General features: G+C 49.1%; 1 protein-coding gene and 1 pseudogene across 1 annotated transcript; one reads left to right on the forward strand and one right to left on the reverse strand.

Annotated features, from left to right (window-relative positions):
- Positions 1 to 2,728: 2,728 nt before the first annotated feature.
- LOC144303552 (protein lyl-1-like) lies at positions 2,729 to 3,909 on the reverse strand (annotated as a pseudogene).
- Positions 3,910 to 4,641: 732 nt separating this feature from the next.
- Positions 4,642 to 10,626, forward strand: LOC144303545 (cytochrome P450 1A2). Its single transcript, XM_077881919.1, has 7 exons — positions 4,642 to 4,731; positions 5,577 to 6,404; positions 6,930 to 7,050; positions 7,484 to 7,573; positions 7,831 to 7,954; positions 8,850 to 8,936; positions 10,216 to 10,626. The coding sequence occupies exons 2-7, from the start codon at positions 5,586 to 5,588 to the stop codon at positions 10,511 to 10,513; spliced, it is 1,539 nt and encodes a 512-aa protein (XP_077738045.1). The 5' UTR covers positions 4,642 to 4,731; positions 5,577 to 5,585; the 3' UTR covers positions 10,514 to 10,626.
- The last annotated feature ends 8,416 nt before the right edge of the window (positions 10,627 to 19,042 follow it).

Raw genomic sequence — 19,042 nt, forward strand, 5'->3', positions numbered from 1 at the left:
CCAGGATGCCTGGGTGGCTCAGTGGTTGAGCGTCTGCCTTCGGCCCAGGGCATGATCCCAGAGTCCCAGGATTGAGTCCCACATCAGGCTCCCTGCATGGATCCTGCTTCTCCTCCCTCTACCTATGTCTCTCTGCCTCTCTCTCTGTGTATCTTGTGAATATATAAATAAAATCAATAAAAAAAAACCTTAAAAAAAACAAAAACAAAGATAGTCTGAGAAACGTCCCAGCCAAGGGGAGCTTAACGGCACATGGTCACTCAATATAATGTGGTGTCTTCCTCGATGGGATCCTGGAACAGGAGAGGACATCAGGCTAAAACTAAGGAGATTGAATAAAGCACGACTTTAGTTCATTAAGGAGTGAGCGCCAGAGAGGGGGAGAGGGAGACGGGGTGAGGGAGGGAGGGAGGCAGGGAGGGAGGTGGGGAGGGAGACGCAGGCAGACCGAGAGCGGTGTTCCCTAAAACTCAGCCTCGGCTCAGACCCTGATCTTTTTATTGCGTGAGCGGAACCTAGTAGAGACACAGACTGAAGACTCGTCCTTTCTCTCAGCCGCGGTCCTCACACCTGCTCGGCGGCTCCTCCAGACTCCCCAGCCGTGGCCGTGACTGCGGCCCAGATTGAGCACACAGCTTTCTCGTTTCCAGGAATGAGAGAGCCCAGTCCCGTCTAAATCTAAATTTGCTCCTCACATCCAGTCTGGGGCGTGTTCTCAGCCTTCTGCGGACCCGACGAGACCCCACGGGGAGGGGAGAAGTCTGCTCTGTTTCTGTGCTCCTTCCTCCCCCGGCCCCCCACCTTGCAGGCCTCTCCACCTGGATGGGTGCAGGGGGAGGGTGCTGGAGGAGACACCAATCTCTATCCGGCTGGTGCTGTGTATCTTCTCCCTGGGTGAAGGGTGCCCTTATGGAGCAGGTGTTCCCCTGCGGGCTTTTCATCAAGTGCCTTAGGGTCCCCGCTGTCCTGCACATCACAGAGTTCCTAGGTGGCTCCTGGACTCTGGCTGACCTCCTGCCCCCCCAGCTCACCCCCACCCTGTGGCTTCTAGGGTCTCCTCTGCAGTGAGCCCCCATGCATGCAGCTTGAGTCCAGCGCCTTCAGGATGCCTACCTGGCTCTCGGGAGACTCATATCCTCGTATTGCACCCCACTGTGTCACGCAGGCTGCCCTCTGCTGCCCCCACCATCACAGCTGCTCCCCCCACAATCCAGGGATACATTTCAAGCAGGTACACAGCATGCTGGTCCAGGGGACAGCCTTCTTCTTCTTTTAAAGATCTTATTTATTTATTATGAGAGACACACAGAGAGAAAAGCAGAGACACAGGCCGAGGGAGAAGCAGGCTCCATGCTGGGAGCCTGACCTGGGACTCGATCCTGGGTCTCCAGGATCACGGCCTGGGCCGAAGGCAGATGCTCAACCGCTGAGCCACCAGGAGCCCGAGGACAGTCTTCTGAAGGTCTGGTCTCAGCTCTAACACACTGCTCTGGGACCCAGAACAAATGACACAACTTCTCTGTGTTTCTATTACCCTGTTGTCACGTGAGAAAAGTATTAATTTCATTCCCACAGGATCCCTGAGAACGTGTTTCCTTCATACGTAGCTCTTAGGACAACTGAGCCCATAAGCATCAAGCTCTATAAAGTGTGTGATACGTGTGCCAGTGGCACAGGCCCAGCATGGTTCTCCTACCCACAGGATGCTCAGCGGGAGGCCGAGGCCATTCTCCCCTCTTGCAGGCATCCCCATCTCAGCGCCGGCCTCCAGGCCGCCGTCCCGGGAGGAGACACAGGATCACCGAGGACAACTCCTCGCCAAGCAACCGTCTGCCACCACCCTAAGGCTCCGGACATTCGCTGAAGGCCCACACACCTTCCCCAGGGCCCTGCGTCGCAGCCATCTGCCACTTCTACTCCCTCTCTCTCCTCTCTATGTACAAACACACAGAGACATCCATTTTTAAATGGAATCTTTTTTTTAATTTAAATTCATTGATTAACATACAGTGTATTATTAGTTTCAGAGGTAGAGGTCAGTGATTTGTCGGTCTTGTAGGACACCCAGTGCTCATGACATCACATACTTTCCTTAATGTTCCACCACCCAGTTGTCCCATCCCCCCACCCACCTTCCCTCAGCGACCCTCAGTTTGTTTCCTTTTATAAATTATTTTTATTTTTTTATTTTTTTATTTTTTATTTTTCTCAGTTTGTTTTTTATGATTAAGTGTCTCCCATGGTTTGTCTCCCTCTCTGATCTCATCTTTTTTTTTTTTTTTAGATTTTATTTATTCATGAGAGACACAGAGAGAGAGGCAGAGACACAGGCCGAGGGAGAAGCAGGCTCCATGCAGGGAGCCCGATGTGGGACTGAGCCTAAAGCAGGTGCTCTCCCGCCAAGCCACCCAAGCGTCCCTCTAATTCCATCACTAAACAGAATCATTTAGCAGTAAGTTGCAGAAATCATGGCACCTCACCCCTGAATGCCCAACATTAGTCTCCTAGGATTTCCTACAATATCCTCCCACATAACTGTGGTGCTATGTTCACGCCTAAGAAAATTCACATTAGGGTCACCCTGGGTGGCCTAGTTGGCCTTCTGCACCGCCCCCCCATAGTCAGCAGGGAGTCTGCTTCTCCCTCTCCCTCCGCCCCTCCCCCCACTTATGAACTTGCGAGCTTGTTCTCAAATAAATAAAATCTTAAAAAAAAGAAAATTCACATTAATTCCATAATATTTTCTAATCTCCTGTCCATGCTCATGTACCTCCAATTGTCCCAAAAATGTCTTCTGTAACTTTAAAAAGTTTTTAAGTCCAGGGTGCCATGAAATTTTACATATAGTATTTGGTTGTTTTGTCTCTGAGCTCTTCACTCTAGAAAAGGACTTTTTTTTTTTTAAAGATTTTATTTATTTATTCACGAGAGACGCAGAGAGAGAGGCAGAGACACAGGAGGAGGGAGAAGCAGGGGCCTGCGACAAGGACCGCAGCGGGAGCCCTGGTGTGGGGCTCGGTGCGCCCGCCGTTTGCGGCCCGGGCTGCGCACCAGGAAGCCAATGTATTTCATGGCCAAGCGGAGCCTCGTTCCTGCTCAGCTGGGTCGGGGTTGGGGTCGGGCAGGTGCATTGGCAGCAGCTTCCTGAGCTCTGCGAAGGCCCCATTCACGTTCTGCTGCCGCCGGCGCTCCCGGCTGTCGGTGAACACACGCGGGGCCACCTTCTGGGGCTGGTGCCCCACGGCCAGCTCCAGCTCACATGGCTCGGCCTCCGCTTCAGCCGGCTGCTAGGGAAGATGCCAAAAGGTCCTGCTGGCCCAATGTAGAGGCTGTAATGGGTCGTGGGTCACTAACGCCCTGTGGGCAAGGACCCGGCCCCGTATTCCCCCCAGGCCCCAGCTCCCCACTGACATGGAGGAAAGGGTGAGGGTGGTAATGCAGGGCCAGGGGCCTGGGGCGGTTCCCAGGGTAGAGAGCTGCAGCAGCGGGGCCGCAGGGCACTCAGCTCCGTGGTGGCCACGGCTGCCCCTGGGGGCCTGGCGTGGCCCAGGCTGATCACTGGCACGCCAGGGTGCAGCCTGGGAGGTGAGGAGCTTTGGTGGCCAACCTCCTTCACTTTCGGGGGCCCAGGTGAGGCGGGCGTGGGGGGCAGAGCAGGCACTGGGCTGGGGGCACACACCGTTTCGGCCTTCTCAGTCATGGTGGGATCCATCTCTGCCTGGGCCTGGGGCAGGCACATGGACCCCAAGGGGGTGCTCACCCCGGCGCTGGTCCTGCTGTCTGGTGAGTGCCCTGGCTCTGTCCTTCACGGCTCCAGGCCGGGCTCCGTGGCCCCAGTCGGATGCAGCCTGGGCAGCGGTCAGGGCCGCACCTCTCCCAGGCTCCCAAAGGCCGCAGAGGGCCGCTTGGATCCCTCGAGGGAAAGTGAGCTGCTCCTGGCCGGCCCGCCCTCTCCCTGGCCCTGGCAGCCCAGTTTCCTCCCTCTCACCCCCGGCCGCGCCGGAGGATGCTGGACTGGCACAGATAAGGGCTATTTTTAAAAAAGATTTTATGTATTTATTCATGAGAGACACACACAGAGAGAGTGGCAGAGACACAGGCAGAAGAAGAAGCAGGCTCCCCACAGGCAGCCCAACGCGGGACTTGATCTCAGGACCATGGATTCACGCCCTGAGCCTGAGGCAGACGCTCAACTGCTGAGCCACCCAGGAGTCCCTGTCTCTTGTTTTTAGATTAAGGACTTGGACTGAAATTCAGAGATGGCCAGAACATGCCCATTCCCTACCTGGTTGTGCAGGGTGTTGGAGGGGTGCTACAGAGCACGCTTCCCAAGAGGAGCACATCCGCCTGGGCAGAGGAGGGTCCCTCCTCATGGGTGCAGTGAGAAAGGAACCTGGAACAACCCAGGAGACTTGTTTTCAGCACCTTGTCCTGCCCTTGAGAGAAATAAGTAGGCTGATCCTGGATCCTGAGAAGAGCTGGATGTTCCTCCCTAGCGACATGGCATCTCTCCCTGAAGACCTGCCCTGGGTAGTAGATGGAGCCAAGAGAACATGGCCCAAGGCCAAGGGCTGAGCCTTCCAGCTTCATTTGGTAACTGATATCAGGTGGCCAGGATGGCTGGGCCAATCTGAGAGAGGGTGGTATTTATAAAAGGCCTCCTCCCCCAGGGGCCAGAAGCTCTGTACCAGCCTCCACAATCCTACTGATCTCAAGCTCCTGCCTCTACAGGTACGTTTCTTGAGCTCATTTTCCAGTCCCTGGAAACTCTACCATATATCCTGGGAACAGTGGAGTTGGAGGAATGAAAGGACCTGAGGTTAGGTGTAGGAGGCCTGAGTTCAAGGCCTCCCTGCCCAGCTCCAAACCTCAGTTTCTCCATTTTGAAATTAGCGGCTTGGACTGGACCATCTTAAGGGCCCTTGGAGTGATTCAAAAGGAGAAATGGGGAGGGATCCCCACCTGGACGAGGGCAGCCGAGGCTCTGGCTGCAGCCCAACCTCAGGCTCTGAGATTATGAGGGGATGGGGACTCATCCTCAGAGGAGGTGTCTTCTGGGGTGTCGTAAAGAATGCCTCGGGCAAGGGGCATCACCAGTCATTTGCATCAGCCTGGGATGTTGGCCCCCTCCGTGTTGCTGGGGGGGAGCAGCTCCCTGTACCCTGGGTAGAAGGAGGTATTGGCAGGAAGCCAGTATGGACAGGGACTGCTTGGCATGATGTCCAGCATGACCTTGAGCTGGGGCCTGGTAAGGGAGCTTCCCTGTTTTCAAGTGTCAGTTGCCTCCACTCCAGCCTCAGAATTGGAAACTAAGGTGATGGCACAGGGGAGGCACAGGGGAGGTGATTCCCTCAGGTTGGGAATTTTGAGGCTCCTTTCCAGGCCTGAGATTCTGTGATGCTCTAACGATGAGCTCTGGGCACACAGGACCCAGGGCGGATGTATCTTAGTCTTTTTGGCGTCCAGCGGGGAGCCAAGCACTGAACAGGTGCCAGTGTGGATTGACTGAGTGAGTGAATGAATGATTGGCTGCAACTTGACACTTGGCTTGGCTCCTCCTTCTTCTTCCCCCGTAGTTGATACAGATGGCATTGTCCCAGATGGCCACAGAGCTTCTCCTGGCCTCCACCATCTTCTGCTTGGTACTCTGGGTGGTCAAGGTCTGGCAGCCCCGGCTTCCCAAAGGCCTGAAGAGTCCACCGGGGCCCTGGGGCTGGCCCCTGCTCGGGAACGTGCTGACCTTGGGCAAGAGCCCCCACCTGGCGCTGTCCAGGCTGAGCCAGCGTTATGGGGACGTGCTGCAGATCCGCATCGGCTCCACCCCCGTGCTGGTGCTCAGTGGCCTGGACACCATCCGGCAGGCCCTGGTGCGCCAGGGGGATGATTTCAAGGGCCGGCCCGACCTCTACAGCTTCTCTCTGGTGACCGACGGCCAAAGCCTGACCTTCAGCCCAGACTCCGGACCAGTGTGGGCTGCGCGCAGGCGCCTGGCTCAGAACGCGCTCAACACCTTCTCCATTGCCTCCGACCCGGCTTCCTCGTGCTCTTGCTACCTGGAAGAGCATGTGAGCAAGGAGGCCGAGGCCCTTCTCAGCAGGCTGCAGGAGCAGATGGCAGAGGTTGGGCGCTTTGATCCCTACAACCATGTGCTGCTGTCAGTGGCCAATGTCATTGGTGCAATGTGCTTTGGGCACCACTTCTCTCAGAGAAGTGAGGAAATGCTCCCCCTCCTAATGAACTCCAATGATTTTGTGGAGACCGTCTCCTCCGGGAACCCGGTGGACTTTTTCCCCATTCTCCAATATATGCCCAACTCAGCCCTGCAGAGATTCAAGAACTTCAACCAGACGTTCGTGCAGTCCCTGCAGAAAATTGTCCAGGAACACTATCAAGACTTTGATGAGGTGAGCCCAGGGTGCTGGTGGTGAGGGGGTACCCTGCAGAGCATGGGTGTGGCCCCTCTCACCCAGCTTTGAGGTACACACACGGCTGATGTGCTGCCAAGGCATAGGAAGCCTCTGGAACATCTGGGACAGATCATTCTCCCTCTTGGGGCTCAGATTCCTCATCCAATTGCCTCCGTCTTGGGGTTGCTCAAAGTCCCAGAGATATTTGGCTGTGAATGGGGCCCTGGCAAAGTCTCACAATGTGGGGGGCTGTTACCATGAGAAGGCTTTTGTTCTTCAGGAACCCGAACCCTGACAGGGGCTAATCCACAGCTCAGGTGGCACTTGGCTGCCAGTACTCTCCACAAGCTCTTCCTTTGAAATTGGACCCCTGGGGTTATTGGGAGGGAAGGTATCCAGGCTGCTACCAGCTCCTCCTGTAAGCCCAACCTACTGCCTGGAATCCAGGTGGCAGTGCCATATAGGGTACGGCAAGGTCCAACCTGGAAGCGCCATGGTGCCCCTAAGCTTGTGTCCCCACAGCGCAGTGTCCAGGACATCACAGGCGCCCTCTTGAAGCACAATGAGAAGAGCTCCAGGGCTAGTGATGGCCACATCCCCCAAGAGAAGATTGTCAACCTTATCAACGACATTTTTGGGGCCGGTAGGTACCAGACCCACGTCCCTTCCATCCATCCATGCCTGTTGTTCGACCACAGACTTGTCCAGCCCCTGAGTCCATCAGATAATTTGCCAACTATACACCAGATAGTGCAGGACATAGACATCTGGCCCATGTTCAGGGTTCTGAGTCCAGGTCATGCCAACAATTCCCAGTGGAAATTCAACTAAGTCCCTGTCTGTTTCTGGGCCTCAGTTTCCCCACGTGAACAATAAGGGGTTCTCATGTAATTCTAGCAGCTAATTATAAAACTAGGAGACCCAGTCTCTACTCTCCGGAAAATCATGGGTGGTGGAGGATGTACTTGGAAGGAGACAGAGAAAGCAATGCTTGGTACGTAAGTGCTGGATGCTTAGTAAATGTTGGTTTCTTGTTCTTGTCTTCCTCCTTCCTCACCTTGCATCATGCTGCCTAGGATTTGACACTGTCACAACGGCCATTTCCTGGAGTCTTATGTACCTTGTGGCAAACCCTGAGATACAGAGAAAGATCCAGAAGGAGTTGGGTATGCGGTAGAGATGCACAAGCTAAGAGAAGCTTGAGATCCCCAGGTTCTTTGTTCAATGACATATAGCTGTTGTGTGCCTACCATGTGTAAGCTCTGGGCATACACTGGTGCCCACCCTTGCCTAGAACATGCTGGGGGTAGGGTGGTTACTGGGCCTTAGATATATAACAGACAGTACTATGTAATAGGGGACTTAGATACCATGGAGCAGTCGGGGCAGCCCTAAGCCCGGTTTGGTCTTCTGTGTTCTGCAGACACGGTGATTGGCAGGGCACGGCAGCCTCGCCTCTCTGACAGGCCCCAGCTGCCCTTAATGGAGGCCTTCATCCTGGAGATCTTCCGACACACCTCCTTTGTCCCCTTCACCATCCCCCACAGGTAAGGCCTGCTTCTTCTGCCTTGCCACCTTTGTAGCCTTCACCATGTTTCTTCCTCCCATCTTCTCAGCCCTGGATCTGGCTCAGACCTCGGCCTCTCACTTCTGGCCACGTCACCAAGTTCCCCTCAGCCTCTTGGCTGCCGACAACCAATCCAACCATGATCAAACTACCCAGCTTTCAGGAGAAAGTCACACTGCTGATCTCAGCTCTCATTCACCTCTGCTCACATTCCTTTCCTGCAAGTACTCTCAATCCACCCGGGCAGGCCTCGCTGTACCTCCCCAGCATGATGCGGTCAACCTCCAATTTTGCTTATGCTGGACCTTCTGCCTGGAATGCCTTTTAACCTCTTCTCCCACCACCTGATCTTACCCTTGCCCAAGGTCAATCCTGACACAAATTTCCCCTTCACTATCAGGCTTTCTTGACTCATCCAGCTGGCACAGCTTCATTCTCTGATATATTGTAGGACTTTCAGCCATTTGTCCTTGATTATGTCCTGGGATTTTAACAACATCAAGAGACTTAGTGAACATTTACTCTTACCCATATGTTGGTCTATTTATTCCCAGAGTAGAAGGTCTGACTCCTCAGTCAGGCTGGGAACTACCCAGGGATACTCCAGACTGCCAGTTTCTTGGCTTCAGAGGATGGCCAAGTGCACAGCTGGACACAAACAAAGGTTTAGTGAACACTTGCTGAAGTTGAAGAACAGAAGCTGAGGAAGAGGAAGGATAGTTTCACCCCTTCAGTGCTCCTGATAGTCCCTCCCAGTGTAGGACATAGAGACTGTGGGGGACAAGCTATTGGGGTGGAAGAAGGAGCAAGTAGATCCCAGAGACACACCCCAGTGTTCCTGCCCTGAGCCTGACAGAGCCCTCTTCCCTCCTCAGCACAACAAAGGACACAACGTTAAAGGGCTTCTACATCCCCAAGGAATGCTGTGTCTTCATAAACCAGTGGCAGGTCAATCATGACCAGTGAGTATACCTCCCCCATTGAAAAATATATGAGGCTCAGCAGTCAGGAAGGCTATTTGTCCCCCTGGGAACTGGGTATAATTCAGGAATGGGGCCTCAATGGTTATATATATAGTATGTTCTTTTTAAAAAAAAAAGATTTTGTTTATTTATTTGAGACAAAGCATGAGAGAGAGAGAGATCACAAGCAAGGAGAGGTAGAGAGAGAAGCAGACTGCTCGCTGATGCGGGCTCAATCTCAGGACCCTGGGATCATGACCTGAGCTGCAGGCAGGTGCCCTATGTAATGTGTTCTAAGTAACAAAATTGAGGTCCATATTTCTCAAACATTAGTGTACATAAGAAATGACCAGAGGTTGGTTAGGTTAGGGTGCCTATCCCCTAAGATTCCACTTCGGTAAGTAAAGTGGAACATCTCAGGTGATTGTGATGTCAATGGTCTACCGACCTCTCTTTGGAAAATCCCACTCTAGCCTACAGGTAGGGGGACCATATAATTTACCATCCAAATTGAGGTACTTCTGAGGAAAAGGGATGCTGTCAACAGTTATTCCAAAACAATAAAGCATAAACCAGGAGGTACAGCTGATACTCCTTGTGTTCAGTAGGATGGAGATAATGTTTTCCTTCTTTTTTTTTTTTAAAGATTTATTTATTGGGATCCCTGGGTGGCGCAGCGGTTTCGCGCCTGCCTTTGGCCCAGGGCGCGATCCTGGAGACCCGGGATCGAATCCCACGTCGGGCTCCCGGTGCATGGAGCCTGCTTCTCCCTCTGCCTGTGTCTTTGCCTCTCTCTCTCTGTGTGACTATCATGAATAAATAAATAAAATCTTTAAAAAAAAAAAAAAAGATTTATTTATTTATTCATGAGAGACACACAGAGAGAGGCAGAGACATAAGCAGAGGGAGAAGCAGGCTCCCCACAGGGAGTCTGATGTGGGACTCGATCCCAGATCCTGTGATCATGCCCCGAGCCAAAGGCAGACACCCAACCGCTGAGCCACCCAGGCATCCCATGTTTTCCTCCTTTTAATTTCTTTTAGTTGAACCATTATTTCTTTAAAATAACACTATGATAAAGCACCATTAACAGGGTCGTTTTAGAGACAGCTTTGTAAAAGAAATAAGTTTGAAAGTATATCTCGGTTCCTCTCTCCACTCTCTTCTCATTACTCTTGATCTATTCTAACCCTTGTGCTATCAACAGAAGTCTTGCCCAGGCTTTTCCTCCTAGGGTCTCCCTAGCCCAGAAATCCCGACTCCTCTGTTCCTCTTGCAGACAGGTGTGGGGGGATCCATTTGCATTCCGGCCAGAGCGATTCCTCACTGCAGATGGCACCGCCATCAACAAGACCTTGAGTGAGAAGGTGATGCTCTTTGGCATGGGCAAGCGCCGGTGCATAGGAGAGGTCCTGGCCAAGTGGGAGATCTTCCTCTTCCTAGCCATCTTGCTGCAGCGGCTGGAGTTCAGCGTGCCAGCAGGTGTGAAAGTAGACCTAACCCCCATCTATGGGCTGACCATGAAGCACACCCGCTGTGAGCATGTCCAGGCACGGCCACGCTTCTCCATCAAGTGAAGGCACCAGCATGCCAAGGCAGAGGGAGGAGAAGGATCACCCATGGAGCCTCAGCCCTTGTTTTTTTTCCTTCTTCTTCAATAAAGTTTCATTAAGGTATAATACACACACCATACACCTCGTCTTCTTAATGTATACAATCCAATGGCTTTTAGTCTATTCACAGATCTTTGGGGGTTCCTGGCCCCAGTTTCAACATGGGGGTCCCTCTTCCCCACAATACCAAACAATTCTCAGACACCAACAGGGTGTCCAAGAATTCAACTCGATTCTGACACTATCTACCCAGAGATAGCAAGCTTACACTTCACAGGTTAAGGGCTCAAACCTACAAGACTACCCCCCACCCCTGACTTCAGTTGCCAGTCACAAGCCCCAGGCTGTTATCAGCTGCGCTTCTGACCAATCAACTTCAGATTGGAGGTTCCAACGGACTCCTTCTTACATTCTTTAATTTGCTAGAGTGGCTCACAGAACTCAAGGAAACACTTTTGTTTACCAGTTTATTAAAGGATATGACAAATGATATGAGTCAACAGCCAGATAAAGAGATACACAGGGCGAGACATGGGGAAGAAGGCACAGAGCTTCCGTGCCCTCTCCAAGCACATCACTCTTGCCATTCTCCGCGTGTTCACCAACCTGGAAGCTCTCAACCCCAACCCTTTTGGGATTTTATGGAGGCTTCATTGCATACTCAGGACTGTCTTTGGCCATTGGCTGATTGATCCTCCAGACCTTTACCCCTCCTTGGAAGTCAGGGAGTAGGACTGATCTAACGTTCTAATCACATGGTTGGATCTCCTGGCAACCAGTTCCCACCCTTGAGTGCAGTTCAAAAGTTATCTATGTGAGGGATCCCTGGGTGGCGCAGCGGTTTGGCGCCTGCCTTTGGCCCAGGGCGTGATCCTTGAGACCCAGGATCGAATCCCACGTCTGGCTCCCAGTGCATGGAGCCTGCTTCTCCCTCTGCCTGTGTCTCTGCCTATCTCTCTGTGTGTGACTATCATAAATAAATTAAATTAAAAAAAAAAGTTATCCATGTGAATATAACAAAAGGCACCTTCATTAATCTCAACACTTAGGGAATTCCAAGGGTTTGGGGAGCTCTGAGCCAGGATCTGTGGACAAAGACCAAATATATATAAGAAATATATTTTGGTCATCTGAGTGACCAACCCTACATTTCCTTTTTTTTTTTTTTCAACCCTACATTTCTTATAAATCACAATATCACAATAGAGTTGTACTACCACACCGTAATCAATTTTAGAACCTTCTCATAAAAAAAGAAGAACCTTCTCATCAACTGGAAAAGCAATCCCATTCCTGTTAGCAGTCCCTCCCCATTTCCCCTAACTCACCTCCATGTCCCTCCGGTTCTAGGCAACTACTAATCTACTTTTTGTCTCTATAGATTTGCCTACTGTGGACATTTCAAACATGCAATTATATAACTAGTGGTCTTTTGTTACCAGCTTCTTCACTTAGTGTAATGTTTTCAAGCTTCATCTATGTTGCAGTGTACATCAGGAAGCCCTGGTTTCTTGAGTTGTAAGAGTAGGTCCAGGTTTGTTTCCTCAATCATTGGTGGGCACATTATTCACTGCTCTCTTTTCTCTCCTTTCCTGTTTGACCCAAGTCTTTGAACACTTGAGGGGAACATGAAGGAAGGGACCAACCCTTGTGGGCCAAACCCCGATGGCTAAATAGAGAGTCCGTCATGTCCCATCTTCAAAACATCTGACTTCTCACAAGGCCTTGATTTCTTCATGCACAGTGAAGGGAGGATAAGCTCCCCAGAAGCACTTGGGTTACCTGAAAAAGGCCCAGGTCTCACCAAAAGGCATTATCAAAAGAATGAAAACATAAGCCACAGAATAGGAGAAAATATTTGCAAATCATATATCTGATAAGGGATTAATATCCAGAATATACAAAGAAATCCTACAAAGTGACAATAAGAAAACAAACAACTCAATTAAAAAATGGGTCAAAGAGGCGGATCCCTGGGTGGCGCAGCGGTTTGGCGCCTGCCTTTGGCCTAGGGCGCGATCCTGGAGACCCGGGATCGAGTCCCACGTCGGGCTCCCGGTGCATGGAGCCTGCTTCTCCCTCTGCCTCTCTCTCTCTCTCTGTGTGACTATCTAAATTAAAAAAAAAAAAAAAATGAGTCAAAGACTTGAATAGACTTCTCTAAAGAAGATATGCAAGAGGACAACAAGTACATGAAAAGTTGCCAAACATCATTAGTTATTAGGGAAATGCAAGTCAAAACCACAGTGAGATACCACTTCATACATGCTAGAATGGTTATAATAATAATTTAAAATCTAGATGGCTATAAATATAACTTGTTATATATATACGTATATATATATATATATATAATTTAAAGATTTTATTATTTATTCATAAGAGACACAGAGAGAGAGGCAGAGATACAGGCAGAGGGAGAAGCAGACTCCATGCCGGGAGCCCAACGTGGGACTCGATCCTGGGTCTCTCGGATCGCGCCCTGGGCTGAAGGCGGTGCTAAACCTCTGAGCCACCCGGGCTGCCCAATACCCCACTTTCATTAAGGACAGATCATCCAGATAGAAAATCAATAAGGAAGCATTGGCTTTTAATGACATTTAGACTAGGTGGAGTTAACAGATATATAAAGAACATTCCATCTAAAAGCAAGAGATTGTACATTCTTCTCAACTATACATAGAATATATACTTTAAAAGATTTTATTTATTTTTTTAAAATATTTTATTTATTTACTCATGAGACACACACACAAAGAGGCAATGACACAGGCAGAGGGAGAAGTAGGCTCCATGCAGGGAGCCCGACGTGGGACTCGATCCCATGTCTCCAGAATCACGCCCTGAGATGAAGGCAGCGCTAAACAGCTGAGCCACCTGGGCTGCCCAGAATATTCTTTTTTAAAAAAGATTTTATTTATTTAAGAGAGAGAGAGAGCATGAGTAGGGGGAAGGGTAGAGGGAGAGGGACATGCAGAGTCCCTACTGAGCAAGGAGGCTGACTTGGGGCGCACTCCCAGAACCCTAAGATCATAACCTGAGCTGAGGTCATATGCTTAACCATCTGAACCACCCAGGTACCCCAGAGCACTCTATGATAGACCACATGGTTGGCACAAACGAGTCTTAATAAACTTGAAAAGACTGAACTCCTATGAAGCGTGTTTTCACAATGGTATGAATCTAGAAATCAACAAACACACGGAGGTTCAACAGCACGCTACCGAACAACCAATGAGTCAAAGAAGAAATCAACAGAGAAAGAAAAAATTACTTTGAAGGGTTTCTGAGTGACACAGTTGGTTAAGCATCTGACTCTTGGTTTTGGCTCAGATTGTGATCTCAGGGTCATGATCCAGCCCTGCGTGGGGCTCCATGCTTAGCACAGTATCTGCTTGGATTTCTCTCTCCCTCTCCCTCCGCCCTCCCCCCATATATCTTTTCTCTCTCTCAAATAAATAAATCCTTTTTAAAAATACCTTGAGAGAAATAAAAATGGAAACATAATATACCAAAACTGTAGCAGAAACAGTTCTAAGAGGGAAGTTCATAGCAATAAAGGCATACCTCAAGAAACAAGAAAATATCAAATAAACAATCTAACTTTACACCACAAGGAACTAGAAAAATAAGAACAAATGGAGCCCTATGTTAGTAGAAGAAAGGAAATAATGAAGGTAAGAGTGGAAATAAATGAAATAGGGAGTAAAAAGACAATGGAAAAGATCAGTGTATAGATGAACAAAACTGACATGCCTTTAGCTAGACTCACGAAAAAACTCACGAGAAAATAAGAGACTCAAATCAATAGAATCATAAATGAAAGAGGAGGGCAGCCCATGTGGTTCAGCAGTTTAGTGCCACCTTTGGCCCAGGGCCTGATCCTGGAGACCCGGGATCGAGTCCCGAGTCATGCTCCCTGCATGGAGCCTGCTCCTCCCTCTGTCTGTGTCTCTGCCTCTCTCTCTCTCTGTGTCTCATGAGTAAGTAAATAAAATCTTTAAAAAAAAATGAAAGAGGAGTCTTACAACTGATACCACAGAAATACAAAGGATCATGAGATGACTATGGACAAATATATGCCAACAAATCAGACAACCTGGAAGAAATGAATAGGTTCCTAGAAACATGTAACCTACTAAGACTGAATCATGAAGAAATAAAAAAGTCTGAAGAGGCTGATTACAGATTAAATCAGTAATCAAAAACTTCTCCGTAGGGACACCCGGGTGGCTCAGTGGTTGAGCATCTGCCTTTGGCTCAGGGCGTGATCCCGGAGTCCCGAGATCGAGTCCCACATCGGGCTCCCTGCATGGAGCCTGCTTCTCCCTCTGCCTGTGTCTCTGCCTCTCTTTCTGTGTCTCTCATGAATAAAGAAATAAAATCTTAAAAAAGAAGGAAAGAAAAGGGCATAGTAATACTGTCACTATTTGCAGATGATGTGATATTAAATACATAAAACCCTAAAGACTCCACCAAAAAACAAAAACTTATTAAAACTGATCAATAATTTGATAAAGTTGCAGAATATAAAATTAATATACAGAAATCTGTTGCATTTCTATATACTAATAATGAAGTAGGAGAAAGAGAAATTAAGGGGTGCCTGGGTGGCTCAGTTGGTTAAGCATCTGGCTCTTGATTTCAGTTCAGATCATGATCATGGGGTTGTGAGGTGAAGCCTTATTGGGCTCCACACTAGACATGGAGCCTGCTTAAGATTCTCTCTCTCCCTTTCCCTCTGCCCCTCTCCCACCCACCCACATGCATGTGCTCTCTTTCTCTCTCTCTCAAAAAAAGAGAGGGCGGCCCAGGTGGCTAAGCGGTTTAGCACCACCTTCAGCCCAGGGCCTGATCCTGGAGACCTGGGATCAAGTTCTATATCCGGCTCCCTGCATGGGGCCTGCTTCTCCCTCTGCCTGTGTCTCTGCCCCTTCTCTCTCTCTCTCTCTCTCTGTCTCATTAATAAATAAATAAAATCTTTAAAAAATTTTAAAAAGAGTGAGAAATTAAGAACTCAATCTCATTTACCATTGCTTCAAAAACAATAATGGGAGTGTTCTTGGCTGGCTCAGTTTGTAGAGCAAGTGACCTTTGATCTCGGGGTTGTTGAGTTTGAGCACCATGTTGGGTGTAGAGCTTACGTAAATAAACAAAAACAATAAAATACCTAGGAATAAATTTAATCAAGAAGATGAAAGACACGTCCCCTGGAAACTGTAAGACTTCGATTAAAAAAAAAATAATTGAAAAAGACCTGAGGCACCTAGGTGTCTCAGTCAGTTAAGCATCTGTCTTCAGCTCAGATCATGATCCTTGGGTCCTGGGATCGAGCTCCATATCAGGCTCCCTGCTCAGTGGGGAGCCTGCTTCTCCCTCAGCCCCTCCTCCTTTTTTCCAAAGAAGACATACAAATGGCCAAAAAGCACATGAAAAGGTGCTGAGCAACATGATCATCAGGGAAATGCAAATCAAACCACAATGAGCCACCTTGCACCTGTCAGAATGGCTATTGTCAAAAGGACAGGAAATAACAAATGTCCATGAGGATGTGGAGAAAAGGGAACTCTTGTGTCCAGTTGGTGCATATGTAACGTGGTAAGGCCACTATGGAAAACAGTAAGGGGTTCCTCAAAAACTCAAAAATAGAACTACTATATAATCCAGCAATTCCACTTCCAGGTATTTTTCCAACAAAGACACTAAAACAAAACAAAACAACAACAACAACAACAACCCACTAACCTGAAAAGAGGTATGTACTCTCATAGTCATTGCAACATTATTTACAGCATCCAAGATATGTAGCAACTTAAGTGTCTGTCAACAAAGGATGGATAAAGAAAATATGATTCAGGGACGCCTGGTGAGCTCAGGAGTTGAGCGTCTGCCTTTGGCTCAGGTCGTGATCCTGGGGTCCAGGGTTTGAGTCCTGCATCAGACTCCTCGCAGGGACCCTACTTCTCCCTCTGTCTATGTCTTGGCCTCTCTCTCTCATGAATAAATTAATAAAATATTTTAAAGGGGATCCCTGGGTGGCGCATTGGTTTGGCGCCTGCCTTTGGCCCAGGGCGCGATCCTGGGGACCCGGGATCGAGTCCCACGTCGGGTTCCCTGCATGGGGCCTGCTTCTCCCTCTGCCTGTGTCTCTGCCTCTCTCTCTCTCTCTCTCTGTGTGACTATCATGAATAAATAAATAAAATCTTTAAAAAAAATGTACAAAAAAAAGAAAATGTGGTACATACACACACAGGAATATCATTCAGCCATGAAAAAGAAGGAAATCTTGCCATTTGTGACAATATGGATGAATCTTGAGGTCATATGCTAAGTAAAATAAGTCAGATCGCTTCTATATGTGAAATCTAAAAAACAAACAACAAACAAACTGAGCTCATAGATACGGAGACCAGATTGATGGTTTCCAGAGGGAGAGGGTAGAGGGAGAATAAAATGGAAGAAGAGGGTTAAAAGCTCAAACTTCTGGGGCATCTGGATGACTCAGTCAATGAAGTATCTGACTCTTGACTTCACCTCAGGTCATGATCTTGAGGTCACGGGCTCTGGGCTCAGCGAGAAGTCTGCTGGAGATTCTCTCTCTCTCTCTCTCTCTCTCTGTCTCTCTCTCTCTCTTTCTCTCTCCCCTGTTGCATCTGCTCCTCCCCCCACTCACTCTCATGCTCTCTCTCTCTCTCTCTCAAATAAATAAAACTCTTTTTTTAAAAAGTACAAAGTTCCATCTATTAGAATAGATAAATTACTGGGATATAATGTACAGCATGGTGACCATAATTATATACTGTATCATATATTTGAAAGTTGCTAAAAGAGGAAACCTAAAAGTTCTCATCAGAGAAAAAATGTGACTGTGTTTGGTGATGGGTGTTAACTAGACTTATTGTGGTGACCATTTTGCAACATATACAAACATTGAATCACGTTGTGCACTGAAACTAATATATGTAGAATCCTGAGAACCCGGCTGGTGGGGAATGACAGAGAGAGACCTCCAGGATTCCCGGCTTCTGGCTGGGGTGAGATCAGAGGGGCAGCGTGTGCACAGGGAATGACAGGCCTCATTTGGGCATATGCGGGTGCTGTGGGAGGGGGCCTCTGGGTGCACACTCACAGCGGGTGACTGGGCGTCCAGGATGGAAGCTCCGGGTCCATATCTCATAGATTCCAGTCCACCTGCATTTATGACTCACCTGTGTCCACCAGGGTTCTCCTTCTCTGCCAGGTCTGGAAACAGAGACAAATGGGGCTCAGCCCCTGCCTTCAGAGGCCCACAGTTGGCTGGAATTTGGCTTAGGCCATGGACCAGCCAGAAGCCACGGCTTCCTGTGGCCAGAGCCGTGGCATAGTGAGAATGGAAGTAAGAGGCAAAAACAACGAGCAAGACAGGAGCTGTCAATTCCTGAGTCCTGACCCCCAGCCATCCTGATGAATGCACAGAATAAATTTGTCGAGTGACCCAGGGGTGCTCTTAACCTTCCCCTCACCTTAACCTTAGCCACGTCCTGTGTTTCCCTGAGATCCTCTCCTCAGGATAGGATTGCTATGAAGCTAAAACAGAGACGGCCGACCTCAACATGCAGCACAGAGGTTAAGGCATAGCAGGTGCTCCATAAATTTTAACCGTAAGGATTATTACTTGCAAGTTCCATAAAAGCAATGCAGGAAAGGCCCAAAGCAGAGTCTTCACAAAGCTCCGTGCCGGTTAGCATTCTTACTTGTGAACACTAACTGATTCAGCAAATCTTGTTCTGAATACATGCGTGCCCGTCCCCGTGCTAGGAACTAGAGATAAGAAGAGAAGCAGAGGCTACCTCGACCTTGAAGCTCACAGTCCAAAGGGGAGGCAGCATGAAGGGTGCCTTAGAGGAGGGCAGTATGGGGCCTGTGGGAACTCAGAGCGGAGCAGTGTGGTGAAGCTGAGCAGGGTATAGAATGATGAGCAGGAGCTGGCCAGAGAATGCAGGGTGAGGCATGAGTTTCAAGAAAAGGGATAAACCTAAGGAGAAGGACGATGGTGGTGGGGCTGGAGGGGTCATGGGGGCAAACAGATCCAGAGAGGTGAGCAAGAGCTCCTGCTGAAGCCTTTGGGTACTAAGCGAAGGAGTTTGGTTTTTAGCTTGAAATCTCTGGGAAGCACTGAGGGATTTTAAAAAGTGAAGCGGTCAATATGCACTCCAGAATGGATAAAATGAAAAATATTAAAAATATTCCATGGTAGTGAGCAAGCTGGTGGGCATGCCTATTGGTTCAAGTACTCTGAAAAATTGTTCTGTTTCTGTAGAATCTACTAGCATCGGACATATGTCTAGTCTATGACCTAGCATGTCTACTCATGGGTCTATACGTGACAGAAATACATACAAAAACATGTGCAAGGGGGGCCTGGGTGGTTTAGCCGGTTAAGCACCTGACTTTAGCTCAAGTTGTGACCTCAGGGTCCAGGAATGGAGCTCCAAGATGGGCTCCCTGCTCAGC

The sequence above is a fragment of the Canis aureus genome, chromosome 32, assembly GCF_053574225.1.
Source record: "Canis aureus isolate CA01 chromosome 32, VMU_Caureus_v.1.0, whole genome shotgun sequence".
In the NCBI taxonomy this organism is placed as follows: Eukaryota; Metazoa; Chordata; class Mammalia; order Carnivora; family Canidae; genus Canis; species Canis aureus.

Excerpts from the sequence above, each read along its gene's own strand:
- LOC144303545 (XM_077881919.1), top strand. The coding sequence starts at position 5,586 with ATGGCATTGTCCCAGATGGCCACAGAGCTTCTCCTGGCCTCCACCATC. Across the intron at positions 7,051-7,483 it reads CAACGACATTTTTGGGGCCG|GATTTGACACTGTCACAACG; the intron begins GTAGGTACCAGA and ends CATGCTGCCTAG. Across the intron at positions 7,955-8,849 it reads CCCTTCACCATCCCCCACAG|CACAACAAAGGACACAACGT; the intron begins GTAAGGCCTGCT and ends TTCCCTCCTCAG.